At 37.3% G+C, this 27,440-nt stretch overlaps 5 protein-coding genes and 2 long non-coding RNA genes across 8 annotated transcripts in view; all 7 read left to right on the plus strand.

Annotated features, from left to right (window-relative positions):
* Window positions 1-4,987, plus strand: part of Dgk (diacyl glycerol kinase 1) — a 48,968-nt gene extending 43,981 nt beyond the window's left edge. For both annotated transcript variants that reach the window (XM_088049775.1, XM_088049776.1), the window contains exons 14-16: window positions 2,234-2,435; window positions 2,483-2,664; window positions 2,713-4,987. In XM_088049775.1, the coding sequence (XP_087905901.1) occupies window positions 2,234-2,435; window positions 2,483-2,664; window positions 2,713-2,802 (474 nt within the window). In that variant the 3' untranslated portion in view covers window positions 2,803-4,987. The remainder of the gene's footprint in view (window positions 1-2,233; window positions 2,436-2,482; window positions 2,665-2,712) is intronic.
* A 1,501-nt stretch (window positions 4,988-6,488) lies between these two features.
* On the plus strand, window positions 6,489-7,976 carry LOC148180665 (uncharacterized). Its single transcript, XR_015770801.1, has 2 exons — window positions 6,489-6,901; window positions 7,902-7,976. It is a non-coding gene; the product is annotated as an uncharacterized LOC148180665 (long non-coding RNA).
* A 46-nt stretch (window positions 7,977-8,022) lies between these two features.
* LOC148180666 (uncharacterized) lies at window positions 8,023-8,836 on the plus strand. The gene is made up of 4 exons (XM_088046337.1): window positions 8,023-8,092; window positions 8,146-8,344; window positions 8,408-8,712; window positions 8,764-8,836. Exons 2-3 carry the CDS (start codon window positions 8,213-8,215, stop codon window positions 8,675-8,677), a joined length of 402 nt encoding a protein of 133 aa, XP_087902463.1. The 5' UTR covers window positions 8,023-8,092; window positions 8,146-8,212; the 3' UTR covers window positions 8,678-8,712; window positions 8,764-8,836.
* Window positions 8,837-9,018: 182 nt separating this feature from the next.
* On the plus strand, window positions 9,019-10,128 carry LOC148180667 (uncharacterized). Its single transcript, XR_015770800.1, has 2 exons — window positions 9,019-9,180; window positions 9,824-10,128. It is a non-coding gene; the product is annotated as an uncharacterized LOC148180667 (long non-coding RNA).
* A 1,225-nt stretch (window positions 10,129-11,353) lies between these two features.
* On the plus strand, window positions 11,354-12,362 carry LOC148180668 (uncharacterized). Its single transcript, XM_088046327.1, has 4 exons — window positions 11,354-11,595; window positions 11,649-11,847; window positions 11,892-12,220; window positions 12,272-12,362. The coding sequence occupies exons 2-3, from the start codon at window positions 11,716-11,718 to the stop codon at window positions 12,183-12,185; spliced, it is 426 nt and encodes a 141-aa protein (XP_087902453.1). The 5' UTR covers window positions 11,354-11,595; window positions 11,649-11,715; the 3' UTR covers window positions 12,186-12,220; window positions 12,272-12,362.
* Window positions 12,363-19,474: 7,112 nt separating this feature from the next.
* LOC148180669 (uncharacterized) lies at window positions 19,475-20,493 on the plus strand. Its single transcript, XM_088040573.1, has 4 exons — window positions 19,475-19,726; window positions 19,780-19,978; window positions 20,023-20,351; window positions 20,403-20,493. The coding sequence occupies exons 2-3, from the start codon at window positions 19,847-19,849 to the stop codon at window positions 20,314-20,316; spliced, it is 426 nt and encodes a 141-aa protein (XP_087896699.1). The 5' UTR covers window positions 19,475-19,726; window positions 19,780-19,846; the 3' UTR covers window positions 20,317-20,351; window positions 20,403-20,493.
* A 5,847-nt stretch (window positions 20,494-26,340) lies between these two features.
* Window positions 26,341-27,358, plus strand: LOC148180670 (uncharacterized). The gene is made up of 4 exons (XM_088036146.1): window positions 26,341-26,595; window positions 26,649-26,848; window positions 26,912-27,216; window positions 27,268-27,358. Exons 2-3 carry the CDS (start codon window positions 26,717-26,719, stop codon window positions 27,179-27,181), a joined length of 402 nt encoding a protein of 133 aa, XP_087892272.1. The 5' UTR covers window positions 26,341-26,595; window positions 26,649-26,716; the 3' UTR covers window positions 27,182-27,216; window positions 27,268-27,358.
* Window positions 27,359-27,440: the final 82 nt, after the last annotated feature.

The raw sequence follows: 27,440 nt of genomic DNA on the forward strand, positions 1-27,440 counted from the left end.
AATTTTGAACCTCTGGAAACGATTTTCTTCGATATCCACGGAATTATGGCAAACAAAAAATGAAAATTTTGAAAATTTTTATTTGTTGGCGACCTCAAAATCCAAAATTTTCATTACATTTTACAAGTCTGCTAGTTTTAACACAAAAGAAACGAAATTTGGTGGATTTACTACTTTGCGGTGTAAAATTTAGAATTTTCCATCAAAAATTGGAAATTTTGGAATTTTTTGTTTTGTCGAGCGACCTCGAAATCCAAAATTTTATATTAAACGTTATAAATTCGCCAATTTTAACGGTAAATCAATCGAATCTGGTGGATTTATTACTAAAGCATTTCTTATACCGACTATTTAATTTTAGAATTTTGGAGCAAAAATTGGAGATTTTGGAAATTTTTATTTGTCAGGCGACTTCAAAATCCAAAAATTTCTATTAAATTTTATAAATTCGCCAATTTTAACGGTAAATTAATGAAATTTGGTGGATGTATTACTAAGGAATTTCTTATACCGAGTATTTAATTTTAGAATTTTAGAACAAAGATTGGAGATTTTGGAAATTTTGATTTGTCGGGCGACCTCAAAATCTAAAACTTTCTATTAAATGTTATAAATTTGCCAATTTTGACGGTAAATCAATGAAATCTGGTGGATTTATTACAAAAGAATTTCTTATACCGAGTATTTAATTTTAGAATTTTAGAACAAAAATTGGAGATTTTGGAAATTTTTATTTGTCGGACGACCTCAAAATCTAAAACTATTAAATGTTATAAATTTGGCAATTTTGACGGTAAATTAATGAAATTTGGTGGATTTATTACTAAAGAATTTCTTATACCGAGTATTTAATTTTAGAATTTTAGAACAAAAATTGGAGATTTTGGAAATTTTTGTATGTCGGGCGACCTCAAAATCCAAAATTTTCTATTAAATTTATAAATTCGCCGATTTTAACGGTAAATTAATGAAATTTAGTGGATTTATTACTAAAGAGTTTCCTATACAGAGTATTTAATTTTAGAATTTTGGAACAAAAATTGGAGTTTTTGGAAATTTTTATTTGTCGGGCGACTTCGAAATCCAAAATTTCAAATTAAATGTTAATTAATGAAATTTGATGTATTTATTACTAAAGAATTTCCTATATCGAGTATTTATTTTAGAATTTTGGAACAAAAATTGGAGATTTTGGAAATTTTTATTTGTCAGGTGACCTCAAAAACCAAAATTTTCTACTAAATGTTATAAATTCGCCAATTTTAACGATAAATCAATAAAATTTGGTGGATGTATTACTAAGGAATTTCTTATACCGAGTATTTAATTTTAGAATTTTAGAACAAAGATTGGAGATTTTGGAAATTTTTATTTGTCGGACGACCTCAAAATCTAAAACTTTCTATTAAATGTTATAAATTTGCGAATTTTGATGGTAAATCAGTGAAATTTGATGGATTTATTACTAAAAAATTTCTTATATCGAGTATTTAATTTTAGAACAAAAATTGGAGATTTTTGAAATTTTTGTATGTCGGACGACCTCAAAATCCAAAATTTTCTATTAAATGTTATAAATTTGCCAATTTTAACGGTAAATCAATAAAATTTGCTGGATTTATTACTAAAGAATTCCTGATCCCGAGTATTTAATTTTAGAAATTTAAAACTTAAATTGGAGATTTTGGAATTTTTTATTTGTCGGCCGACCTCAAAATCCAAAATTTTCTAATAAATTTTATAAATTCACCAATTTTAACGGTAAATTTCATTAGGTGGATTTATTACTAAAGAATTCTTGATCCCGAGTATTTAATTTTAGAAATTTAAAACTTAAATTGGAGATTTTGGAATTTTTTATGTGTCGGGCGACATCAAAATCCAAATTTTTGTATTAAATGTTATAAAAAAGAATATAAATAAAAAAACGATTTCGGAATCGCTTTTCTCGCAATTTTTTTCCTCTAAGCTCGATCTTAGATAGCTTGCATACAAATTTTTCATTTTTTATATGTATTTATGAAGTAATCTTAACGTATTGTGCTCGTTTTACGCAGAATTTTACGCAGAATCCAAAAAGATGAGGTTAGTTAAGATAGGCCTAGAAATAACGGAGTTATGAACGATTAAAGTTTCGGATATTGATTTTTGAGTTGTACCTAAACTAAAAAAGATTTAGATAAAAGGTAAGAGGCCTTCAAATCAACGAAACTGACTTCCCTCATTGTTGCAGTGTGACGACGTGTCTTTGGATTTGGCCAACGGATCGCCCTTACAAGGCATCGCTTTGTTGAATATTCCCTATACCCACGGCGGTTCGAATCTGTGGGGTGAGCACCTGTCCGGTTCGAGGAGAAAAAGTAAAAAGAAGAAGCGCCAGAAAGAGATGAGCACGTCAAGTTTCAATTCCGTGGATCTCAGTGTGGCCGTCCAAGGTATTCGACTCCGTGCGCGTGGATTCTTATCGTTTACCAATTTTTAGATATCGGCGACGGGTTGATTGAGGTGATTGGACTGGAGAATTGTCTTCATATGGGTCAAGTCAGGACAGGGCTGAGAGCGAGCGGACGCCGGTTGGCGCAGTGTTCTTCCGTCGTCATCAAGACGAAAAAGACTTTTCCTATGCAGATCGACGGAGAGCCGTGGATGCAACCGCCGACGACGGTAAGACAGGAGGATTTCAAAAGCGATGATAATTTCTCGTTCTTTCAGATTCGCATAACTCACAAAAATCAGGTGCCCATGCTCATGGCACCTCCGCCTGAGAAGGGCAAAGGGTTCTTTCGGTTCTTTAGAAGGTAGACCTCCAAAGTGATATTTTTAAGAAAAAAATTCCTCGTACTACTTGATTTCTCTCTGTTTGCAATGACAATAAAGTTTGCTTTGAGAGTAATTCGTCGGCATTTGGTTCAACTCGACAGTATTATTTATTTAAATGTAGATTAAATGAGATAGTCCAGGCAAAATAAACATGAACCTCGGAATAATTCGCTTAAGGCTGATTTTTGTGTGGACCTTCATTTTATTGTTCTAAACAAATCAGACATGAAGACTAAATGAAGTTTAGAAGGCAATTAAAACTGTGTCTTCATTTATTTCAAATAAACTAGTGAAAATTAATTGTTTTAATGGTGGTAAGAATTATAGTTTTAAGTTAAGTTTGATTTTTCAACAGTATGTGGTAAATGCCGTAGTTGAATCTGAATCTTAGTAAATGAGTCTAAATTGAAGATATACATAAAATCTATGCTGTTGTTTTGAGGACTCTCAAAAACTAGAAGAAGTTCTTGAAGAACATAAGTACCATGAAAAAGAATTTGCAGAAGATTAAGTTCACTTAATGCTTCCTCAATCTAAAAAAGCACCAAGTTCTATGTTTCGACTGTGGTGCACAAAAGAATAAAATTCTTGAAGTTTTAAAAAATTTGATAAAGTACAATTTTCATAATAAATATTTTTGCCATTGGAATATTTGTTTTGTTTGCTATTTACCACCGCGTAACTTTTTTAGCCACACCTATAAATGGGAACTTTTGACATTTTGTTTGTAACAATAAAATGAACGTCCACACAAAAAACAGCGTTATTTTTGAAATTTTTGTGTCTATTTTGGTCGGACTAAGAGTAATCTTCCAAGATGCGTTGTTATTATATGTTTAAATGTTTAAAGAGTCGGTGTGTTTACATGTTTCGGGCATTATATAATGCAAGCTGCTATACAATAAATTTTTAATAAATACTCGACTTTTAGCTGAGGTGAAAATATCTAGAAACATGATAGGGACCATATGCTTTAACAGAATCCCGCCAAACAAGTACCTATGCATTATTGAATAGAATTAACGATTCCCGCACGAAAACTCTATTTAGAGACACTTCGGCTAAAGTTTACGTTCTAAAGGCTAGTGCTGTCATCTTTCTACTATGCGTGGAATTTCCAAATTTCTTTCTTACATTAGCAAAACGATATCGCACTACAAGTGACTTAAAGTTTCTCTAAATAAAGGATTCTAAATATAAAAGTAAAAAAATCCTAAAAGAGTAGACTAGGAGATATACAAACAACATAATATTTACAGTCAAAGGATTTATAAATACGCTTGAAGCGTTTGTGTATAAACAATGTTTAAAATTGTTGTATTTAATATTTATTAAAACTTATTTTGTAACTTATTTATATTCGATTAATCGCTGTTAGATTCCTAAGATTGAATAACCCTTGTATTATATAGATAGGTCTAATGATGCTTTTTATGTCAGGTGCGTCCCAAAGGACGTTCAACTCTTTCGGACACACCCGATATGTTTAGACGCGCCACGTGAATCTTTTCTTTGTCTATCGATCAATAAATTTTCATTTCTTTACGCAGTGTTTGCGTGGCGTCGTTTTATATCAAAAATAGAACTGCCACTGTAAAAAATGTGGGAAACGTTTCAAGTTGCTGTTAAGCTTTAACTGTAATATAAACAACCCTGTATATTGTAGGAACAAACATTTCTTCTATGCCTTGTCAAATTATAATAGCTTTAAACGTCCAATTGATTTTTGATCATTTATAGCTGTCGACAGGATGGAAGCGAAACAAAGAAATATAAATATATCGATATCGTTCGTTTCTTGCGGCAGATTCTTGTCTAGTATTATTTTTTCACGTGTACAAAGAAACCTCTGCTAGATTAAGAATAGGGATGTGATTCCTCATTGCTTGACGTCCATTTTATGATAGACAATTTTCATTGCAAAAGATCCATCTTACTCATTTAGTAATCAAAATTGACAACGAGAAACGTGTAACCATTCAAAAGAACATAATCAAAATTTCTGTGATATAAATGAGTAATTTAGGTCTTGATTTTTTTTTGGTGAAGCCAACTTCCGCATTTCACGTAAAGTCGAATTATGTGATTGAATCGAAAAATTTTTTTATATTTCATTTCATTTCTTTTGTATATCACATCATTTCAAATAAATTGTGTGTCAAGATTATATTATATACAGTTGTTTTTAAATTACCTACCTATAACGGTTTACGCCAGCGTTTATTTCTAACTCAAAATGCCACAAATCATTCGTTGTAAGTTAAAAATTTGATGAAAAATTTTCAATTTTTGGAGGCAACAAGAAGAAGAAGAAGGGGCGTGATTTGGAGAAGAAGAAGTGGCTTGGAGGAGAAAAGGCGTGTTTTGGAGACGAGCAGGGCCGTAGTTTGGAATATTGGGAAACCGTTTGCGTCAACGTTCTTCTCGCGATTTTTTACATAAGAAATAGTTGCAGTTTTTCGCGAAAATCACTAAAACTACGCCAAACTATATCGATCGAATTAGGTTTTGCACCATAGGGTTGGCCACCCTTGGACTTCGAACTATTCGTCAAATTTTTCGATATTTTACTGGCAACGGATTCTTATGTAAAAAAGAGCGAGAAAATTTTCGAAGGTTCGAAACAATTCATGCTCGATATCTCGGAAACTATTCCAGATATTGGAATGCGGTTTGCGGCATCGTTTTTCTCGCGATTTTTTACATAAGAAGTCGTTTTTAGATTTTCCAAAAGTCGAAATTTGCAAATTTTCGCAAAAATTCATGACTAAAACTATGGCCAAACTTCTCATATCGATATCTCGCTTGTTTTTTAGAGTAATGAGTAATTGAGTTATTATACATCAGTGAACGCAGAATTTTACGCAGATTCCAAATCTGGGATTTAAATTCAGATCCGACAACAAATGACCGAGTTATGGCCGATCAAAGTTTCGGATAGTTGATTTTCATTTTTTCTCATTTTTCCCAATTTTCAAAGTTAAATATCTCGGAAAATATTAGAGATATTGAGTTGCGGTTTGCGCCATCGTTTTTCTCGGCTCATTTTACGTTGGAAAAAGTGCTTAAAAGCCCAAAATTCGATAGTCGATTTTTCGCGAAAAAAAATTGCGACTCCAAACGATGAAAATTTTTAATTTTTTTTATTTTTGGGCATAACTCCTAAACCGTTTGTTTGATCGATCTCAAATTGAGCCAGTAGAACGATTTCGAGCTCCTCTTTCGAATGATATATAGTACAAAGGTATTAAACGTCGTTTTTACTTAAAAAATAGTGATTGAAAATCACCCCAAAATGACCATTTCCAAACAGTTTTTGGTCAATGCTTTCTTTATTTCGTAGGTAAACTCAATAAATTTTGACTCATTTTACGCAGAATCTCACGCTGAATCCAAATCTGGAATTTAAATTCAGATCCGACTACAAATAACTGAGTTATGGCCGTTTGAATTTTTGGGTTGTCGCCAGATGGCCAAATTTTTGAAGGTTCGAAACAATTCATGCTCGATATCTCGAAAACTATTTCAGATATTGGAATGCGGTTTGCGGCATCGCTTTTCTCGCGATTTTTTACATAAGAAATCGTTTTTAGATTTTCCAATAGTCGAAATTTGCAAATTTTTGCGAAAATTCATGACTAAAACTATGGCCAAATTTCTGATATCGATATCTCGCTTATTTTTTAGACTAAACTTGAGTTATTATACATCAGTGAACGCAGAATTTTACGCAGATTGCAAATTTGGGATTTAAATTTAGTGTCTTTATGATGTCATGGCTTTTGTAGTATCAGAGGAAGATTAACACCTAAAACTATTTGGTTTGTTTTAGTCGGAAAAAGAAATGAGCACTGAAATGTCCGACAAGCTGGCTGCGGTTACATCAGCATATAAAAACAACAATGATCTACAAGAATTGAAGAAGTCGTTAAATGAGATATTTTTGAGGAAGCGCCACTTGCGAAGGACTAACCTTGGCTCTTGGCTCTTGGATCAGTTGGAATTAGAGCAATAATCAATTACCATTAATTAAGAATGGATAGTTTCGTCCATTTCAGATTGTTTCCCTCGTCTTTTTTAGGTAAGCCAACAAACATGTTCCTAATGAAACTTTTTCACACTTTTTGCAAGAAGGAGGGAGAGTGTCGAGTTTGTGTTTTTTTATTTTATTAATACTCCTTTAGTTTAATTTGAGGGTATTGTTTTTTATCATTCTTCCTTATTCCTGCAAATGGTTTTGATTCAAAAATTGTAAGTTTTAAAAACAAAAGTTTAGCCCTCTGGTGAGAGGAGGCGTGAACTATCAACTTCGGCGTTATTCCGCTAGGTGGCTTTTATGGAAAAACTTCTCTCAATTTTCGGTGTAAAAAAATACAATAAACCACTTAACTTGTTAATTTTAACCTCAGAAAAACGAATCTGAACTTTGATTTAAGATTTACGACTTTGTTAATATTTTATTTAATATTATTTATGGACTAAAGACTGTTGACGCATGTCCTAGCTTCTATGCTTCGTTGACAGATTGCTTGACGCGAGAAATTAAATTTAAAAATTTTTAATTTGCATTTTCTCAAAAAATCTCACAGATAGCGAGGAACGGAGACCAAAAATGGATGTGGAAATGTCAAATTATGCCATGTGCAAAGTTTCGTGTCGATCTGCGAACTTTCGCGTTTTTCGCCAAAAAAAGTTCAAAGACTAAACATCATGGATTTTTGGCGATTTCGACAAAAAATAAAATCTCTTTGAAACCGACTTTTTCTATCAATTTGGACCTCAGGAACAAGAATCCGTCGAAGATTTTTCGATCCGACGCTCCGTTAATGTTTTATTAATTTTTCAAACTTTTATTTGGTTTGCAGTTTTTCGATGAAAATTAAAGCAAGAAAATACTCTTTTTATTAATTTTGTCCTCAGGAGTAAGAATCTGGAGTCTGATTTAACATTCACGACTTGGTTACGATTCTATTAATTATTTAAAATTGGTATTGTGTCTCTATCTTAACGTATGTCTTAACTTGAATATTTTGACAGCACACATTGAGGTTATGTTCATGATTTACTAAACTTATTTTCAGAGTACAACAAATGATTAACAACGATCCTGCTTGCACAAGAGACTACCAGAATTCTTTACTGTTTACTTTCTCGTTCTTCTGGGCATGGTAGCAAAGAAATTACACAAGTTAAGAAGTTCATTTGAAGCTATTTTTAGTTGGAGTTGATTTGCAACAAATTTATGGGTCTTTATTGAAATTTTTAAACGCAGGTAAGCTGAAAACTGTTTGAATTCCAGCCTTGAAATGTTTCGTGGTATTTCAGGTTCCAACTTCATTACCAGAGTTTATTATTAAGAGACTGAATCGATGGATGATACCCATAGCCTAAGATGTCGAAAAGGCGGTTGTCGTCGCTCAACGCTAAAGGACTCTGCAAGTTATTGCACAGAATTGAAGAAACCACCCATTCAGTGCTCCCAGAGTACAGTGAATTGATCCAGGAGCATAACATCATGAAAAAGGTGCTGCTTTACTGCAATGTGGATGAAAAAGGTTAAATTCAAAGTCAAATGTTCTTTTTCCAGTGGTTGAAGATGTCGTTCAGTGACTGGGAGATGTTTCAAGTGTTGCTGATTGCATTGCGGGAGCACGAAGTTTGCAATGTTGAGTCTACGAGCAGAAAACGAGTATTCTCCTCTGGAGAAGAGCCAAAGGAACTCAACCAATGGAAACAGAGCATCATCGAGATGCAGTTGTCAAGAAAGAAAATATGTACTACAAAGGCTCTGAAGGTCATCTGGTGTCTTGTGAGCTATTTTGTGAAGTCAAGGAAACATCATTTATTGGTTTCTTGAAAACGCGAGATCTGTTTGTTCAGGAAGGATGGAAGGTTTGTTTGTTTTCTTTTCTCTCCATTCATGGTCTCACCTTAATCTCTTAGTTGCAGCTTAACACAACTTTGTTGTCTTTCCTGTTGGTCAAGAAGCAGGCGCAATTAAAAGCTTTGCCTTGAAGAAATAGCAATTGTTTTTCAGGTGAGATAAACAAACATGTTCTTGATGAAGCTTTTTTACACTTCTTGCAGGAAGGAAGATGGTGGAAGGCGTGATATTACATCAACACTCAACTCAGGCATAGGAATGATGCCGAAGAGAGGATGCGAAATCTCGAGGTTTTAGAGGCTAAACAACTCCGGACTGACCGGACTATCCAGATACTTTGGGTGACAGTGCGGCGCGCGCGCGCGCTGTCGACTGAAGAGTCTGTTGATTTCGCTCAAGGATGGAATCGAAAGCGATCATTTCTGTGTCGAAGCTCTTCGAAATCGGGGAAGACTCAAAACCAAACACAAGTTTAGGTTTGTGGTTTTTCTTAAACTAATTTTGTTGATTTAGGAGAAAACGTTGCCAGAATTCGCCGACGAAATAAGAAAGTTGAAGGCGATGATCGTCAAACACGAAAACAGAATTCGAGCGTTGTTGTCTTATCATTTCTAAACAAGTGCTCAAATCGTTTGCAATTTTCGCTTCTACTTAATTATTATGTCATTTTTTATCACCCCAAAGTGGCTCTTTAATATATATTATCTACGATTGTTAAATGTCTAGTTATAGAAGATTATAATATTTTTATGAAACAAATTTTCGCGAAAATTCATGATTAAAAAAACAATGCCAAACTTCTCATATCGATATCTCGCTTGTTTTTTGGTGTAAACTTGCGTTATTATACATCATTTTACCCATCGGCCACGGTGGATTATTCCCACGGACATTTACCCATTGTTAATCCCATCCTGATCTGAAGGCTTTGGATCACATCCCTTTGGTCCGTCCAGAGGTCGATTCTCCACCCACATCTAGCCCTTAAGATCTTGTACTTGAAGTTGGTATGGTTTCTAGCCTGCGAATTTACGTTCTTTTTCTTTTTGGCGAAGTCAGAAACGCAGCTGCTGGTGGTGCTGATGCTAGTGACAAGTTGTCACGTTCCAAATGTTGCAGGTGAAGCGAGAGTTCCACGACTTCCGATGCACGTGACGTTGACTCCGCGGAAGCTTAGCCCTTCTTCGTTTTCACCGGCCTCATCTTCAGTCTCTCTGCCTCTTCGTGGTCCTCACCGCCCAAACACGGTACAAGAAATTCACGGCTTTCATCCAAGTCGTCTTCTCGGTTCTAATCCTCCTGAAATCAACCCAGAAAACTGAAAAACGATATTAAAATCCGCTCGGTTTCGAACAGTTTTCGCACCATCTTCGATCACGCAAGCAGTCCGCGAAGAGTGCAGCTCGTTTTACAGCGCGATCAAATCGACAAGAGGTACAACTTGTACACGTTCGAAATCACCACGAAAGTGCAAGCGGGGATTTTAAGGGGGGACACTTTTCAACAACGAGGTGGGGGGTTTAAGGTACAAGTCGGGTTAGACGAAATCGGCTGTCTCGCTTGTAGTAACAACAATTTAACGACGGTCAAAAGACCGAAAGAAGCGAGATTTAATGTAAGGAGTGTAGTCGAGGCGGTTTTCAACGTCTTTCTAAGTCCTGTTGTAGTTTTTAAGTAGAAACTTTGTACTCATTAATTTATTCATGTTAATGTTCGTGTTATTAATAAATTTCTTTAAATTTGCCGGTTCTTATTTGGGCTGTGTGTGATTGGTTGAAAACTAAACAGGTTTCTTCGCGACTGATATTTGAAATTTAATCGAAACCTTCTTAAAACATTTTTTTTTTATTAATTTAGACTTCAGGAACAAGATTCTGTACTCTAAAGTAAGATTCAAAACGTAATTATAAGTTTACTTAAAATTAAAATTTGCAATGTAGGTAGGCAACCAATTATACACACATTATGCATTCATTTTTCGGTGTAAATAAATACAATAAACTACTTAACTTGTTAATTTTAATCTCAGAAAAACGAATCTAAACTTTGATTTAAGATTTACGACTTTGTTAATATTTTATTTAATATTATTTATGGACTAAAGACTGTTGACGCATGTCCTAGCTTCTATGCTTCGTTGACAGATTGCTTGACGCGGGAAATTGAATTTTGAAATTTTTAATTTGCATTTTCTCAAAAAATCTCACAGATAGCGAGGAACGGAGACCAAAAATGGATGTGGAAATGTCAAATTATGCCATGTGCAAAGTTTCGTATCGATCTGGGAACTTTCGTGTTTTTCGCCAAAAAAAGTTGTAAGGGGTTAATTCATGGATTTTTGGCGATTTCGACAAAAAATAAAATCTCTTTGAAACCGACTTTTTCCATCAATTTGGACCTCAGGAACAAGAATCCGTCAAAGATTTTTCGATCCGACGCTCCGTTAATGTTTTATTAATTTTTCAAACTTTTATTTGGTTTGCAGTTTTTCGATGAAAATTAAAGCAAGAAAATACTCTTTTTATTAATTTTGTCCTCAGGAGTAAGAATCTGAAGTCTGATTTAACATTCACGACTTGGTTACGATTCTATTAATTATTTAAAAATGGTATTGTGTCTCTATCTTAACGTATGTCTTAACTTGAATATTTTGACAGCACACATTGAGGTTATGTTCATGATTTACTAAACTTATTTTCAGAGTACAACAAATGATTAACAACGATCCTGCTTGCACAAGAGACTACCAGAATTCTTTACTGTTTACTTTCTCGTTCTTCTGGGCATGGTAGCAAAGAAATTACACAAGTTAAGAAGTTCATTTGAAGCTATTTTTAGTTGGAGTTGATTTGCAACAAATTGATGGGTCTTATTGAAATTTTTAAACGCAGGTAAGCTGAAAACTGTTTGAATTCCAGCCTTGAAATGTTTCGTGGTATTTCAGGTTCCAACTTCATTACCAGAGTTTATTATTAAGAGACTGAATCGATGGATGATACCCATAGCCTAAGATGTCGAAAAGGCGGTTGTCGTCGCTCAACGCTAAAGGACTCTGCAAGTTATTGCACAGAATTGAAGAAACCACCCATTCAGTGCTCCCAGAGAACAGTGAATTGATCAAGGAGCATAACATCACGAAAAAGGTGATGAAAAAGGTTAAATTCAAAATCAAATGTTCTTTTTCCAGTGGTTGAAGATGTCGTTCAGTGACTGGGAGATGTTTCAAGTGTTGCTGATTGCATTGCGGGAGCACGAAGTTTGCAATGTTGAGTCTACGAGCAGAAAACGAGTATTCTCCTCTGGAGAAGAGCCAAAGGAACTCAACCAATGGAAACAGAGCATCATCGAGATGCAGTTGTCAAGAAAGAAAATATGTACTACAAAGGCTCTGAAGGTCATCTGGTGTCTTGTGAGCTATTTTGTGAAGTCAAGGAAACATCAGGGAACGGAAGTTTATGGAGAATTTTTATTGGTTTCTTGAAAACGCGAGATCTGTTTGTTCAGGAAGGATGGAAGGTTTGTTTGTTTTCTTTTCTCTCCATTCATGGTCTCACCTTAATCTCTTAGTTGCAGCTTAACACAACTTTGTTGTCTTTCCTGTTGGTCAAGAAGCAGGCGCAATTAAAAGCTTTGCCGTGAAGAAACAGCAATTGACTGCACAGAGTAAGAAGAGTTTTTCAGGTGAGATAAACAAACATGTTCTTGATGAAACTTTTTTACACTTCTTGCAGGAAGGAAGATGGTGGAAGGCGTGATATTACATCAACACTCAACTCAGGCATAGGAATGATGCCGAAGAGAGGATGCGAAATCTCGAGGTTTTATAGGCTAAACAACTCCGGACTGACCGGACTATCCAGATACTTTGGGTGACAGTGCGGCGCGCGCGCGCTGTCGACTGAAGAGTCTGTTGATTTCGCTCAAGGATGGAATCGAAAGCGATCATTTCTGTGTCGAAGCTCCTCGAAATCGGGGAAGACCCAAAACCAAACACAAGTTTCGGTGAGTGGTTTGGGTTTGTGGTTTTTCTTAAACTAATTTTGTTGATTTAGGACAAAACGTTGCCAGAATTCGCCGACGAAATAAGAAAGTTGAAGGCGATGATCGTCAAACACGAAAACAGAATTCGAGCGTTGGAAGCTGAAGTGGCTCTGGTGCTGGTTTAGCACGCACAAATTGTTGTCTTATCATTTCTAAACAAGTGCTCAAATCGTTTGCAATTTTCGCTTCTACTTAATTATTATGTCATTTTTTATCACCCCAAAGTGCTCTTTAATATATATTATCTACGATTGTTAAATGTCTTGTTATAGAAGATTATAATATTTTTATGAAACATTAGTTATATAGTTTATAAAGTTCAGGCAAGTGTCGATCAGGACGTTTCCGTCTTCACATGACAATAACGACAGGCTCGCTTTTTCTTGATTTTTGTACATAACAAATTTTTCATAAAACGTTAGGAAAATCTTCAAGAAAAAACATTGTACATAGTTGTATAATTTTGTTAATTAGCGATAGAGATGGCCTTGACGACAATTCTCGGATGTAAATTTTGTGTGTTCCATGTTTAACAACGAATAATGTAAATAAATGTATAAATTATGTAATGCATTTGCAAAGAACAACTAATAAGAATTGTTTTAATAGTATTTTTACAAATATATTTTAAAATTTTCTTCGGGACTGTCTTTTTCCACTCATTGAAAAGTTAAGTTTGACCTTGACGCAACTGTTGCATGCCTGTAGAATCTAATCGTCTTGCGCAAGATTGCCAAAACATGTCAATGATGTCAAATCTGTATTGAATCTGTTCTTTGCATCAAATTTTTGATTAATTATAGATTAAGTTCGACAACCTGTTAACCTCAAAAATCGCTGCATTCAATTTCCCCCTAAATTTCTCCCTGAAAGTGAATGCAATGAGTGCACTTTACATTTGTACAGTTGCGAGCATGGAATTTTGGGCCTAATTTTACCACACCGTTTGGTGTGGCCAACGCAGGAGGGGTGTGGCTTCATGAATGAGAGGAGTGGCCAAATGGAAGTGTGGCTTGATGAAGACGGAGGTGTGGTCTATAGAAAAAAGGTGTGGCTTAATAGAGAAGGAGTGAGGTGGAAGGGTGTGGTTTAGTTGAAAAGGGGTGTGGTCAAATTGAGAAGGGGCGTGGCTAAACGGAAGGGGATGTGGTTAAATAGAGGAGGGGTGTAGTCAAATGGAGGATGGGCGTGGCTTAATGGAAAAAAGGTGTGGCTTAATGGAAAAGGGGTGTGGTCAAATAGAGGATGGGCGTGGCTTAATGGAGAAGGGGCGTGGTTAAATGGAGGAAGGGCGTGGCGAAATGGAAAGGGGGTGTGGTCAAATGGAGAAGGGGCGCGGTCAAATGGAGTGTGGGCGTGGTCAAATGGAGTGTGGGCGTGTCTTAGTGGAGAAGGGGGTGTAGTCAAATGGAGGATGGGCGTGGCTTAATGGAAAAAAAGGTGTGGCTTAATGGAAAAGGGGTGTGGTTAAATAGAGGATGGGCGTGGTTAAATGGAGGAAGGGCGTGGCGAAATGGAAAAGGGGTGTGGTCAAATGGAGAAGGGGCGCGGTCAAATGGAGTGTGGGCGTGGTCAAATGGAGTGTGGGCGTGGTCAAATGGAGGATGGGCGTGGCTTAATGGAAAAAAGGTGTGGCTTAATGGAAAAGGGGTGTGGTCAAATAGAGGATGGGCGTGGCTTAATGGAGAAGGGGCGTGGTTAAATGGAGGAAGGGCGTGGCGAACTGGAAAAGGGGTGTGGTCAAATGGAGAAGGGGCGCGGTCAAATGGATAAGGGGCGTGGTCAAATGGAGTGTGGGCGTGTCTTAGTGGAGAAGGGGTGAAGTCAAATGGAGGATGGGCGTGGCTTAATGGAAAAAAGGTGTGGCTTAATGGAAAAGGGGAGTGGTCAAATAGAGGATGGGCGTGGCTTAATGGGAAAAAAGTGTGGCTTAATGAAGAAGGGGCGTGGTTAAATGGAGGAAGGGCGTGGCGAAATGGAAAAGGGGTGTGGTCAAATGGAGAAGGGGGTGCGGTCAGATGGATAAGGGGCGTGGTCAAATGGAGTGTGGGCGTGTCTTAGTGGAGAAGGGGTGCGGTCAAAAAGAGGAGGGGGTGTGGTCAATGGAGGAGGGGTGTGGCTTGATAAAGAAGGGGGAGGGGTGTGGCTTGATAAAAAAGGTGTGGCTTAATGGAAAAGGGGTGCGGTCAAAAAGAGGAGGGGGTGTGGTCAATGGAGGAGGGGTGTGGCTTGATAAAGAAGGGGGGAGGGGTGTGGCTTGATAAAGAATGGGGGAGGGGTGGGGTCTATAGAAAAAAGGTCAGCCACACTTGGTGCCCTATGAGCAACATAAAAAGCTTCCAACTCGCTTATTTTTGGACTAGTCTATTTTTTGGATTCTACTCGAAATTCTACATTAAATGAGACCAATTTTTATTAAAATTGGTTAATAAATAAGCGAGATATCGATCGAATTAGGTTTTGCACCATAGGGTTGGCCACCCTTGGACTTCGAATTATTCGTCAAATTTTTCGATATTTTACTGGCAACGGATTCTTATGTAAAAAAGAGCGAGAAAAACGATGCTTCAAACCGCACATCGATAGAGGACTTAGTTTCGGAGATATCGACCTTTATATCTGGCGGCCCTATCAGCAACTTAAACCCTTCTAACTCGCTTATTTTTGGACGTACGTGACTCAGCGGCCATATTTTTGGATTCTACTCGAAATTCTACACAAAATGAGACCATTTTTATTAAAATTAGTTAATAAATAAGCGACATACCGATCGAATTAGGTTTTGCACTATAGGGTTGGCCACCCTTGGACTTCGAATTATTCGTCAAATTTATCGATATTTTACTGGCAACGGATTCTTATGTAAAAAAGAGCGAGAAAAACGATGCTTCAAACCGCACATCGATAGAGGATTTAATATCGGAGAAATCGACCTTTATATCTGGCGGCCCTATCAGCAACTTAAACCCTTCTAGCTCGCTTATTTTTGGACTTACGTGACTCAGCGGCCATATTTTTGGATTCTACTCGAAATTCTACACAAAATGAGACCATTTTTATTAAAATTGGTTAATAAATTAGCGAGATATCGATCGAATTAGGTTTTGCACCATAGGGTTGGCCACCCTTGGACTTCGAATTATTCGTCAAATTTATCGATATTTTACTGGCAACGGATTCTTATGTAAAAAAGAGCGAGAAAAACGATGCTTCAAACCGCACATCGATAGAGGATTTAATATCGGAGAAATCGACCTTTATATCTGGCGGCCCTATCAGCAACTTAAACCCTTCTAACTCGCCTATTTTTGGACGTACGTGACTCAGCGGCCATATTTTTGGATTCTACTCGAAATTCTACACAAAATGAGACCATTTTTATTAAAATTGGTTAATAAATAAGCGACATATCGATCGAATTAGGTTTTGCACTATAGGGTTGGCCACCCTTGGACTTCGAATTATTCGTCAAATTTATCGATATTTTACTGGCAACGGATTCTTATGTAAAAAAGAGCGAGAAAAACGATGCTTCAAACCGCACATCGATAGAGGATTTAATATCGGAGAAATCGACCTTTATATCTGGCGGCCCTATCAGCAACTTAAACCCTTCTAACTCGCCTATTTTTGGACGTACGTGACTCAGCGGCCATATTTTTGGATTCTACTCGAAATTCTACACAAAATGAGACCATTTTTATTAAAATTGGTTAATAAATAAGCGAGATATCGATCGAATTAGGTTTTGCTCCATAGGGTTGGCCACCCTTGGACTTCGAATTATTCGTCAAATTTTTCGATATTTTACTGGCAACGGATTCTTATGTAAAAAAGAGCGAGAAAAACGATGCTTCAACCCGCACATCGATAGAGGACTTAATATCGGAGAAATCGACCTTTATATCTGGCGGCCCTATCAGCAACTTAAACCCTTCTAGCTCGCTTATTTTTGGACTTACGTGACTCAGCGGCCATATTTTTGGATTCTACTCGAAATTCTACACAAAATGAGACCATTTTTATTAAAATTGGTTAATAAATTAGCGAGATATCGATCGAATTAGGTTTTGCACCATATGGTTGGCCACCCTTGGACTTCGAATTATTCGTCAAATTTTTCGATATTTTACTGGCAACGGATTCTTATGTAAAAAAGAGCGAGAAAAGCGATGCTTCAAACCGCACATCGATAGAGGACTTAGTTTCGGAGATATCGACCTTTATATCTGGCGGCCCTATCAGCAACTTAAACCCTTCTAACTCGCTTATTTTTGGACGTACGTGACTCAGCGGCCATATTTTTGGATTCTACTCGAAATTCTACACAAAATGAGACCATTTTTATTAAAATTAGTTAATAAATAAGCGACATATCGATCGAATTAGGTTTTGCACTATAGGGTTGGCCACCCTTGGACTTCGAATTATTCGTCAAATTTATCGATATTTTACTGGCAACGGATTCTTATGTAAAAAAGAGCGAGAAAAACGATGCTTCAAACCGCACATCGATAGAGGATTTAATATCGGAGAAATCGACCTTTATATCTGGCGGCCCTATCAGCAACTTAAACCCTTCTAGCTCGCTTATTTTTGGACTTACGTGACTCAGCGGCCATATTTTTGGATTCTACTCGAAATTCTACACAAAATGAGACCATTTTTATTAAAATTGGTTAATAAATTAGCGAGATATCGATCGAATTAGGTTTTGCACCATAGGGTTGGCCACCCTTGGACTTCGAATTATTCGTCAAATTTATCGATATTTTACTGGCAACGGATTCTTATGTAAAAAAGAGCGAGAAAAACGATGCTTCAAACCGCACATCGATAGAGGATTTAATATCGGAGAAATCGACCTTTATATCTGGCGGCCCTATCAGCAACTTAAACCCTTCTAACTCGCCTATTTTTGGACGTACGTGACTCAGCGGCCATATTTTTGGATTCTACTCGAAATTCTACACAAAATGAGACCATTTTTATTAAAATTGGTTAATAAATAAGCGACATATCGATCGAATTAGGTTTTGCACTATAGGGTTGGCCACCCTTGGACTTCGAATTATTCGTCAAATTCATCGATATTTTACTGGCAACGGATTCTTATGTAAAAAAGAGCGAGAAAAACGATGCTTCAAACCGCACATCGATAGAGGATTTAATATCGGAGAAATCGACCTTTATATCTGGCGGCCCTATCAGCAACTTAAACCCTTCTAACTCGCCTATTTTTGGACGTACGTGACTCAGCGGCCATATTTTTGGATTCTACTCGAAATTCTACACAAAATGAGACCATTTTTATTAAAATTGGTTAATAAATAAGCGAGATATCGATCGAATTAGGTTTTGCTCCATAGGGTTGGCCACCATTGGACTTCGAATTATTCGTCAAATTTTTCGATATTTTACTGGCAACGGATTCTTATGTAAAAAAGAGCGAGAAAAACGATGCTTCAAACCGCACATCGATAGAGGACTTAATATCGGAGAAATCGACCTTTATATCTGGCGGCCCTATCAGCAACTTAAACCCTTCTAGCTCGCTTATTTTTGGACTTACGTGACTCAGCGGCCATATTTTTGGATTCTACTCGAAATTCTACACAAAATGAGACCATTTTTATTAAAATTGGTTAATAAATTAGCGAGATATCGATCGAATTAGGTTTTGCACCATATGGTTGGCCACCCTTGGACTTCGAATTATTCGTCAAATTTTTCGATATTTTACTGGCAACGGATTCTTATGTAAAAAAGAGCGAGAAAAGCGATGCTTCAAACCGCACATCGATAGAGGACTTAGTTTCGGAGATATCGACCTTTATATCTGGCGGCCCTATCAGCAACTTAAACCTTTCTAACTCGCTTATTTTTGGACGTACGTGACTCAGCGATTCGAGGGTATTGTTTTTTTATCATTCTTCTTATTCCTGCAAATGGTTTTGATTCAAAAATTCTAAGTTTTAAAATCAAAAGTTTAGCCCTCTGGTGAGAGGAGGCGTAAACTATCAACTTCGGCGTTATTTCGCTAGGTGGCTTTTATGGAAAAACTTCTCTCACTTTTCGGTGTAAATAAATACAATAAACTACTTAACTTGTTAATTTTAACCTCAGAAAAACGAATCTGAATTTTGATTTAAGATTTACGATTTTGTTAATATTTTATTTAATATTATTTATGGACTAAAGACTGTTGACGCATGTCCTAGCTTCTATGCTTCGTTGACAGATTGCTTGCCGCGGGAAATTAAATTTTGAAATTTTTAATTTGCATTTTCTCAAAAAATCTCACAGATAGCGAGGAACGGAGATCAGAAATGGATGTAGAAATGTCAAATTATGCCATGTGCAAAGTTTCGTATCGATCTGGGAACTTTCGTGTTTTTCGCCAAAAAAAGTTGTAAGGGGTTCATGGATTTTTGGCGATTTCGACAAAAAATAAAATCTCTTTGAAACCGACTTTTTCCATCAATTTGGACCTCAGAAACAAGAATCCGTCGAAGATTTTTCGTTCCGACGCTCCGTTAATGTTTTATTAATTTTTCAAACTTTTATTTGGTTTGCAGTTTTTCGATGAAAATTAAAGCAAGAAAATACTCTTTTTATTAATTTTGTCCTCAGGAGTAAGAATCTGGAGTCTGATTTAACATTCACGACTTGGTTACGATTCTATTAATTATTAAAAATTATTGTGTCTCTATCTTAACGTATGTCTTAACTTGAATATTTTGACAGCACACATTGAGGTTATGTTCATGATTTACTAAACTTATTTTCAGAGTACAACAAATGATTAACAACGATCCTGCTTGCACAAGAGACTACCAGAATTCTTTACTGTTTACTTTCTCGTTCTTCTGGGCATGGTAGCAAAGAAATTACACAAGTTAAGAAGTTCATTTGAAGCTATTTTTAGTTGGAGTTGATTTGCAACAAATTGATGGGTCTTATTGAAATTTTTAAACGCAGGTAAGCTGAAAACTGTTTGAATTCCAGCCTTGAAATGTTTCGTGGTATTTCAGGTTCCAACTTCATTACCAGAGTTTATTATTAAGAGACTGAATCGATGGATGATACCCATAGCCTAAGATGTCGAAAAGGCGGTTGTCGTCGCTCAACGCTAAAGGACTCTGCAAGTTATTGCACAGAATTGAAGAAACCACCCATTCAGTGCTCCCAGAGAACAGTGAATTGATCAAGGAGCATAACATCACGAAAAAGGTGATGAAAAAGGTTAAATTCAAAATCAAATGTTCTTTTTCCAGTGGTTGAAGATGTCGTTCAGTGACTGGGAGATGTTTCAAGTGTTGCTGATTGCATTGCGGGAGCACGAAGTTTGCAATGTTGAGTCTACGAGCAGAAAACGAGTATTCTCCTCTGGAGAAGAGCCAAAGGAACTCAACCAATGGAAACAGAGCATCATCGAGATGCAGTTGTCAAGAAAGAAAATATGTACTACAAAGGCTCTGAAGGTCATCTGGTGTCTTGTGAGCTATTTTGTGAAGTCAAGGAAACATCAGGGAACGGAAGTTTATGGAGAATTTTTATTGGTTTCTTGAAAACGCGAGATCTGTTTGTTCAGGAAGGATGGAAGGTTTGTTTGTTTTCTTTTCTCTCCATTCATGGTCTCACCTTAATCTCTTAGTTGCAGCTTAACACAACTTTGTTGTCTTTCCTGTTGGTCAAGAAGCAGGCGCAATTAAAAGCTTTGCCGTGAAGAAACAGCAATTGACTGCACAGAGTAAGAAGAGTTTTTCAGGTGAGATAAACAAACATGTTCTTGATGAAACTTTTTTACACTTCTTGCAGGAAGGAAGATGGTGGAAGGCGTGATATTACATCAACACTCAACTCAGGCATAGGAATGATGCCGAAGAGAGGATGCGAAATCTCGAGGTTTTATAGGCTAAACAACTCCGGACTGACCGGACTATCCAGATACTTTGGGTGACAGTGCGGCGCGCGCGCGCTGTCGACTGAAGAGTCTGTTGATTTCGCTCAAGGATGGAATCGAAAGCGATCATTTCTGTGTCGAAGCTCCTCGAAATCGGGGAAGACCCAAAACCAAACACAAGTTTCGGTGAGTGGTTTGGGTTTGTGGTTTTTCTTAAACTAATTTTGTTGATTTAGGACAAAACGTTGCCAGAATTCGCCGACGAAATAAGAAAGTTGAAGGCGATGATCGTCAAACACGAAAACAGAATTCGAGCGTTGGAAGCTGAAGTGGCTCTGGTGCTGGTTTAGCACGCACAAATTGTTGTCTTATCATTTCTAAACAAGTGCTCAAATCGTTTGCAATTTTCGCTTCTACTTAATTATTATGTCATTTTTTATCACCCCAAAGTGCTCTTTAATATATATTATCTACGATTGTTAAATGTCTTGTTATAGAAGATTATAATATTTTTATGAAACATTAGTTATATAGTTTATAAAGTTCAGGCAAGTGTCGATCAGGACGTTTCCGTCTTCACATGACAATAACGACAGGCTCGCTTTTTCTTGATTTTTGTACATAACAAATTTTTCATAAAACGTTAGGAAAATCTTCAAGAAAAAACATTGTACATAGTTGTATAATTTTGTTAATTAGCGATAGAGATGGCCTTGACGACAATTCTCGGATGTAAATTTTGTGTGTTCCATGTTTAACAACGAATAATGTAAATAAATGTATAAATTATGTAATGCATTTGCAAAGAACAACTAATAAGAATTGTTTTAATAGTATTTTTACAAATATATTTTAAAATTTTCTTCGGGACTGTCTTTTTCCACTCATTGAAAAGTTAAGTTTGACCTTGACGCAACTGTTGCATGCCTGTAGAATCTAATCGTCTTGCGCAAGATTGCCAAAACATGTCAATGATGTCAAATCTGTATTGAATCTGTTCTTTGCATCAAATTTTTGATTAATTATAGATTAAGTTCGACAACCTGTTAACCTCAAAAATCGCTGCATTCAATTTCCCCCTAAATTTCTCCCTGAAAGTGAATGCAATGAGTGCACTTTACATTTGTACAGTTGCGAGCATGGAATTTTGGGCCTAATTTTACCACACCGTTTGGTGTGGCCAACGCAGGAGGGGTGTGGCTTCATGAATGAGAGGAGTGGCCAAATGGAAGTGTGGCTTGATGAAGACGGAGGTGTGGTCTATAGAAAAAAGGTGTGGCTTAATAGAGAAGGAGTGAGGTGGAAGGGTGTGGTTTAGTTGAAAAGGGGTGTGGTCAAATTGAGAAGGGGCGTGGCTAAACGGAAGGGGATGTGGTTAAATAGAGGAGGGGTGTAGTCAAATGGAGGATGGGCGTGGCTTAATGGAAAAAAGGTGTGGCTTAATGGAAAAGGGGTGTGGTCAAATAGAGGATGGGCGTGGCTTAATGGAGAAGGGGCGTGGTTAAATGGAGGAAGGGCGTGGCGAAATGGAAAGGGGGTGTGGTCAAATGGAGAAGGGGCGCGGTCAAATGGAGTGTGGGCGTGGTCAAATGGAGTGTGGGCGTGTCTTAGTGGAGAAGGGGGGTGTAGTCAAATGGAGGATGGGCGTGGCTTAATGGAAAAAAAGGTGTGGCTTAATGGAAAAGGGGTGTGGTCAAATAGAGGATGGGCGGGGTTAAATGGAGGAAGGGCGTGGCGAAATGGAAAAGGGGTGTGGTCAAATGGAGAAGGGGCGCGGTCAAATGGAGTGTGGGCGTGGTCAAATGGAGTGTGGGCGTGGTCAAATGGAGAAGGGGTGTAGTCAAATGGAGGATGGGCGTGGCTTAGTGGAAAAAAGGTGTGGCTTAATGGAAAAGGGGTGTGGTCAAATAGAGGATGGGCGTGGCTTAATGGAGAAGGGGCGTGGTTAAATGGAGGAAGGGCGTGGCGAACTGGAAAGGGGTGTGGTCAAATGGAGAAGGGGCGCGGTCAAATGGATAAGGGGCGTGGTCAAATGGAGTGTGGGCGTGTCTTAGTGGAGAAGGGGTGTAGTCAAATGGAGGATGGGCGTGGCTTAATGGAAAAAAGGTGTGGCTTAATGGAAAAGGGGAGTGGTCAAATAGAGGATGGGCGTGGCTTAATGGGAAAAAGTGTGGCTTAATGAAGAAGGGGCGTGGTTAAATGGAGGAAGGGCGTGGCGAAATGGAAAAGGGGGTGTGGTCAAATGGAGAAGGGGGTGCGGTCAGATGGATAAGGGGCGTGGTCAAATGGAGTGTGGGCGTGTCTTAGTGGAGAAGGGGTGCGGTCAAAAAGAGGAGGGGGTGTGGTCAATGGAGGAGGGGTGTGGCTTGATAAAGAAGGGGGAGGGGTGTGGCTTGATAAAAAAGGTGTGGCTTAATGGAAAAGGGGTGCGGTCAAAAAGAGGAGGGGGTGTGGTCAATGGAGGAGGGGTGTGGCTTGATAAAGAAGGGGGGAGGGGTGTGGCTTGATAAAGAATGGGGGAGGGGTGGGGTCTATAGAAAAAAGGTCAGCCACACTTGGTGCCCTATCAGCAACATAAAAAGCTTCCAACTCGCTTATTTTTGGACTAGTCTATTTTTTGGATTCTACTCGAAATTCTACATTAAATGAGACCAATTTTTATTAAAATTGGTTAATAAATAAGCGAGATATCGATCGAATTAGGTTTTGCACCATAGGGTTGGCCACCCTTGGACTTCGAATTATTCGTCAAATTTTTCGATATTTTACTGGCAACGGATTCTTATGTAAAAAAGAGCGAGAAAAACGATGCTTCAAACCGCACATCGATAGAGGACTTAGTTTCGGAGATATCGACCTTTATATCTGGCGGCCCTATCAGCAACTTAAACCCTTTTAACTCGCTTATTTTTGGACGTACGTGACTCAGCGGCCATATTTTTGGATTTTACTCGAAATTCTACACAAAATGAGACCATTTTTATTAAAATTGGTTAATAAATAAGCGAGATATCGATCGAATTAGGTTTTGCACCATAGGGTTGGCCACCCTTGGACTTCGAATTATTCGTCAAATTTATCGATATTTTACTGGCAACGGATTCTTATGTAAAAAAGAGCGAGAAAAACGATGCTTCAAACCGCACATCGATAGAGGATTTAATATCGGAGAAATCGACCTTTATATCTGGCGGCCCTATCAGCAACTTAAACCCTTCTAACTCGCTTATTTTTGGACGTACGTGACTCAGCGGCCATATTTTTGGATTCTACTCGAAATTCTACACAAAATGAGACCATTTTTATTAAAATTAGTTAATAAATAAGCGACATATCGATCGAATTAGGTTTTGCACTATAGGGTTGGCCACCCTTGGACTTCGAATTATTCGTCAAATTTATCGATATTTTACTGGCAACGGATTCTTATGTAAAAAAGAGCGAGAAAAACGATGCTTCAAACCGCACATCGATAGAGGATTTAATATCGGAGAAATCGACCTTTATATCTGGCGGCCCTATCAGCAACTTAAACCCTTCTAGCTCGCTTATTTTTGGACTTACGTGACTCAGCGGCCATATTTTTGGATTCTACTCGAAATTCTACACAAAATGAGACCATTTTTATTAAAATTGGTTAATAAATTAGCGAGATATCGATCGAATTAGGTTTTGCACCATAGGGTTGGCCACCCTTGGACTTCGAATTATTCGTCAAATTTATCGATATTTTACTGGCAACGGATTCTTATGTAAAAAAGAGCGAGAAAAACGATGCTTCAAACCGCACATCGATAGAGGATTTAATATCGGAGAAATCGACCTTTATATCTGGCGGCCCTATCAGCAACTTAAACCCTTCTAACTCGCCTATTTTTGGACGTACGTGACTCAGCGGCCATATTTTTGGATTCTACTCGAAATTCTACACAAAATGAGACCATTTTTATTAAAATTGGTTAATAAATAAGCGACATATCGATCGAATTAGGTTTTGCACTATAGGGTTGGCCACCCTTGGACTTCGAATTATTCGTCAAATTTATCGATATTTTACTGGCAACGGATTCTTATGTAAAAAAGAGCGAGAAAAACGATGCTTCAAACCGCACATCGATAGAGGATTTAATATCGGAGAAATCGACCTTTATATCTGGCGGCCCTATCAGCAACTTAAACCCTTCTAACTCGCCTATTTTTGGACGTACGTGACTCAGCGGCCATATTTTTGGATTCTACTCGAAATTCTACACAAAATGAGACCATTTTTATTAAAATTGGTTAATAAATAAGCGAGATATCGATCGAATTAGGTTTTGCTCCATAGGGTTGGCCACCCTTGGACTTCGAATTATTCGTCAAATTTTTCGATATTTTACTGGCAACGGATTCTTATGTAAAAAAGAGCGAGAAAAACGATGCTTCAACCCGCACATCGATAGAGGACTTAATATCGGAGAAATCGACCTTTATATCTGGCGGCCCTATCAGCAACTTAAACCCTTCTAGCTCGCTTATTTTTGGACTTACGTGACTCAGCGGCCATATTTTTGGATTCTACTCGAAATTCTACACAAAATGAGACCATTTTTATTAAAATTGGTTAATAAATTAGCGAGATATCGATCGAATTAGGTTTTGCACCATATGGTTGGCCACCCTTGGACTTCGAATTATTCGTCAAATTTTTCGATATTTTACTGGCAACGGATTCTTATGTAAAAAAGAGCGAGAAAAGCGATGCTTCAAACCGCACATCGATAGAGGACTTAGTTTCGGAGATATCGACCTTTATATCTGGCGGCCCTATCAGCAACTTAAACCTTTCTAACTCGCTTATTTTTGGACGTACGTGACTCAGCGATTCGAGGGTATTGTTTTTTTATCATTCTTCTTATTCCTGCAAATGGTTTTGATTCAAAAATTCTAAGTTTTAAAATCAAAAGTTTAGCCCTCTGGTGAGAGGAGGCGTAAACTATCAACTTCGGCGTTATTTCGCTAGGTGGCTTTTATGGAAAAACTTCTCTCACTTTTCGGTGTAAATAAATACAATAAACTACTTAACTTGTTAATTTTAACCTCAGAAAAACGAATCTGAATTTTGATTTAAGATTTACGATTTTGTTAATATTTTATTTAATATTATTTATGGACTAAAGACTGTTGACGCATGTCCTAGCTTCTATGCTTCGTTGACAGATTGCTTGCCGCGGGAAATTAAATTTTGAAATTTTTAATTTGCATTTTCTCAAAAAATCTCACAGATAGCGAGGAACGGAGATCAGAAATGGATGTAGAAATGTCAAATTATGCCATGTGCAAAGTTTCGTATCGATCTGGGAACTTTCGTGTTTTTCGCCAAAAAAAGTTGTAAGGGGTTAATTCATGGATTTTTGGCGATTTCGACAAAAAATAAAATCTCTTTGAAACCGACTTTTTCCATCAATTTGGACCTCAGAAACAAGAATCCGTCAAAGATTTTTCGTTCCGACGCTCCGTTAATGTTTTATTAATTTTTCAAACTTTTATTTGGTTTGCAGTTTTTCGATGAAAATTAAAGCAAGAAAATACTCTTTTTATTAATTTTGTCCTCAGGAGTAAGAATCTGGAGTCTGATTTAACATTCACGACTTGGTTACGATTCTATTAATTATTAAAAATTATTGTGTCTCTATCTTAACGTATGTCTTAACTTGAATATTTTGACAGCACACATTGAGGTTATGTTCATGATTTACTAAACTTATTTTCAGAGTACAACAAATGATTAACAACGATCCTGCTTGCACAAGAGACTACCAGAATTCTTTACTGTTTACTTTCTCGTTCTTCTGGGCATGGTAGCAAAGAAATTACACAAGTTAAGAAGTTCATTTGAAGCTATTTTTAGTTGGAGTTGATTTGCAACAAATTTATGGGTCTTTATTGAAATTTTTAAACGCAGGTAAGCTGAAAACTGTTTGAATTCCAGCCTTGAAATGTTTGGTGGTATTTCAGGTTCCAACTTCATTACCAGAGTTTATTATTAAAGAGACTGAATCGATGGATGATACCCATAGCCTAAGATGTCGAAAAGGCGGTTGTCGTCGCTCAACGCTGAAGGACTCTGCAAGTTATTGCACAGAATTGAAGAAACCACCCATTCAGTGCTCCCAGAGTACAGTGAATTGATCCAGGAGCATAACATCACGAAAAAGGTGCTGCTTTACTGCAATATGGATGAAAAAGGTTAAATTCAAAGTCAAATGTTCTTTTTCCAGTGGTTGAAGATGTCGTTCAGTGACTGGGAGATGTTTCAAGTGTTGCTGATTGCATTGCGGGAGCACGAAGTTTGCAATGTTGAGTCTACGAGCAGAAAACGAGTATTCTCCTCTAGAGAAGAGCCAAAGGAACTCAACCAACGGAAACAGAGCATCATCGAGATGCAGTTGTCAAGAAAGAAAATATGTACTACAAAGGCTCTGAAGGTCATCTGGTATCTTGTGAGCTATTTTGTGAAGTCAAGGAAACATCATTTATTGGTTTCTTGAAAACGCGAGATCTGTTTGTTCAGGAAGGATGGAAGGTTTGTTTGTTTTCTTTTCTCTCCATTCATGGTCTCACCTTAATCTCTTAGTTGCAGCTTAACACAACTTTGTTGTCTTTCCTGTTGGTCAAGAAGCAGGCGCAATTAAAAGCTTTGCCGTGAAGAAACAGCAATTGACTGCACAGAGTAAGAAGAGTTTTTCAGGTGAGATAAACAAACATGTTCTTGATGAAACTTTTTTACACTTTTTGCAGGAAGGAAGA

This window comes from Gnatocerus cornutus, chromosome 1 (assembly GCF_029298725.1).
Source record: "Gnatocerus cornutus isolate USDA-ARS CGAHR chromosome 1, icGnaCorn1.1, whole genome shotgun sequence".
Taxonomy (NCBI): domain Eukaryota; kingdom Metazoa; phylum Arthropoda; class Insecta; order Coleoptera; family Tenebrionidae; genus Gnatocerus; species Gnatocerus cornutus.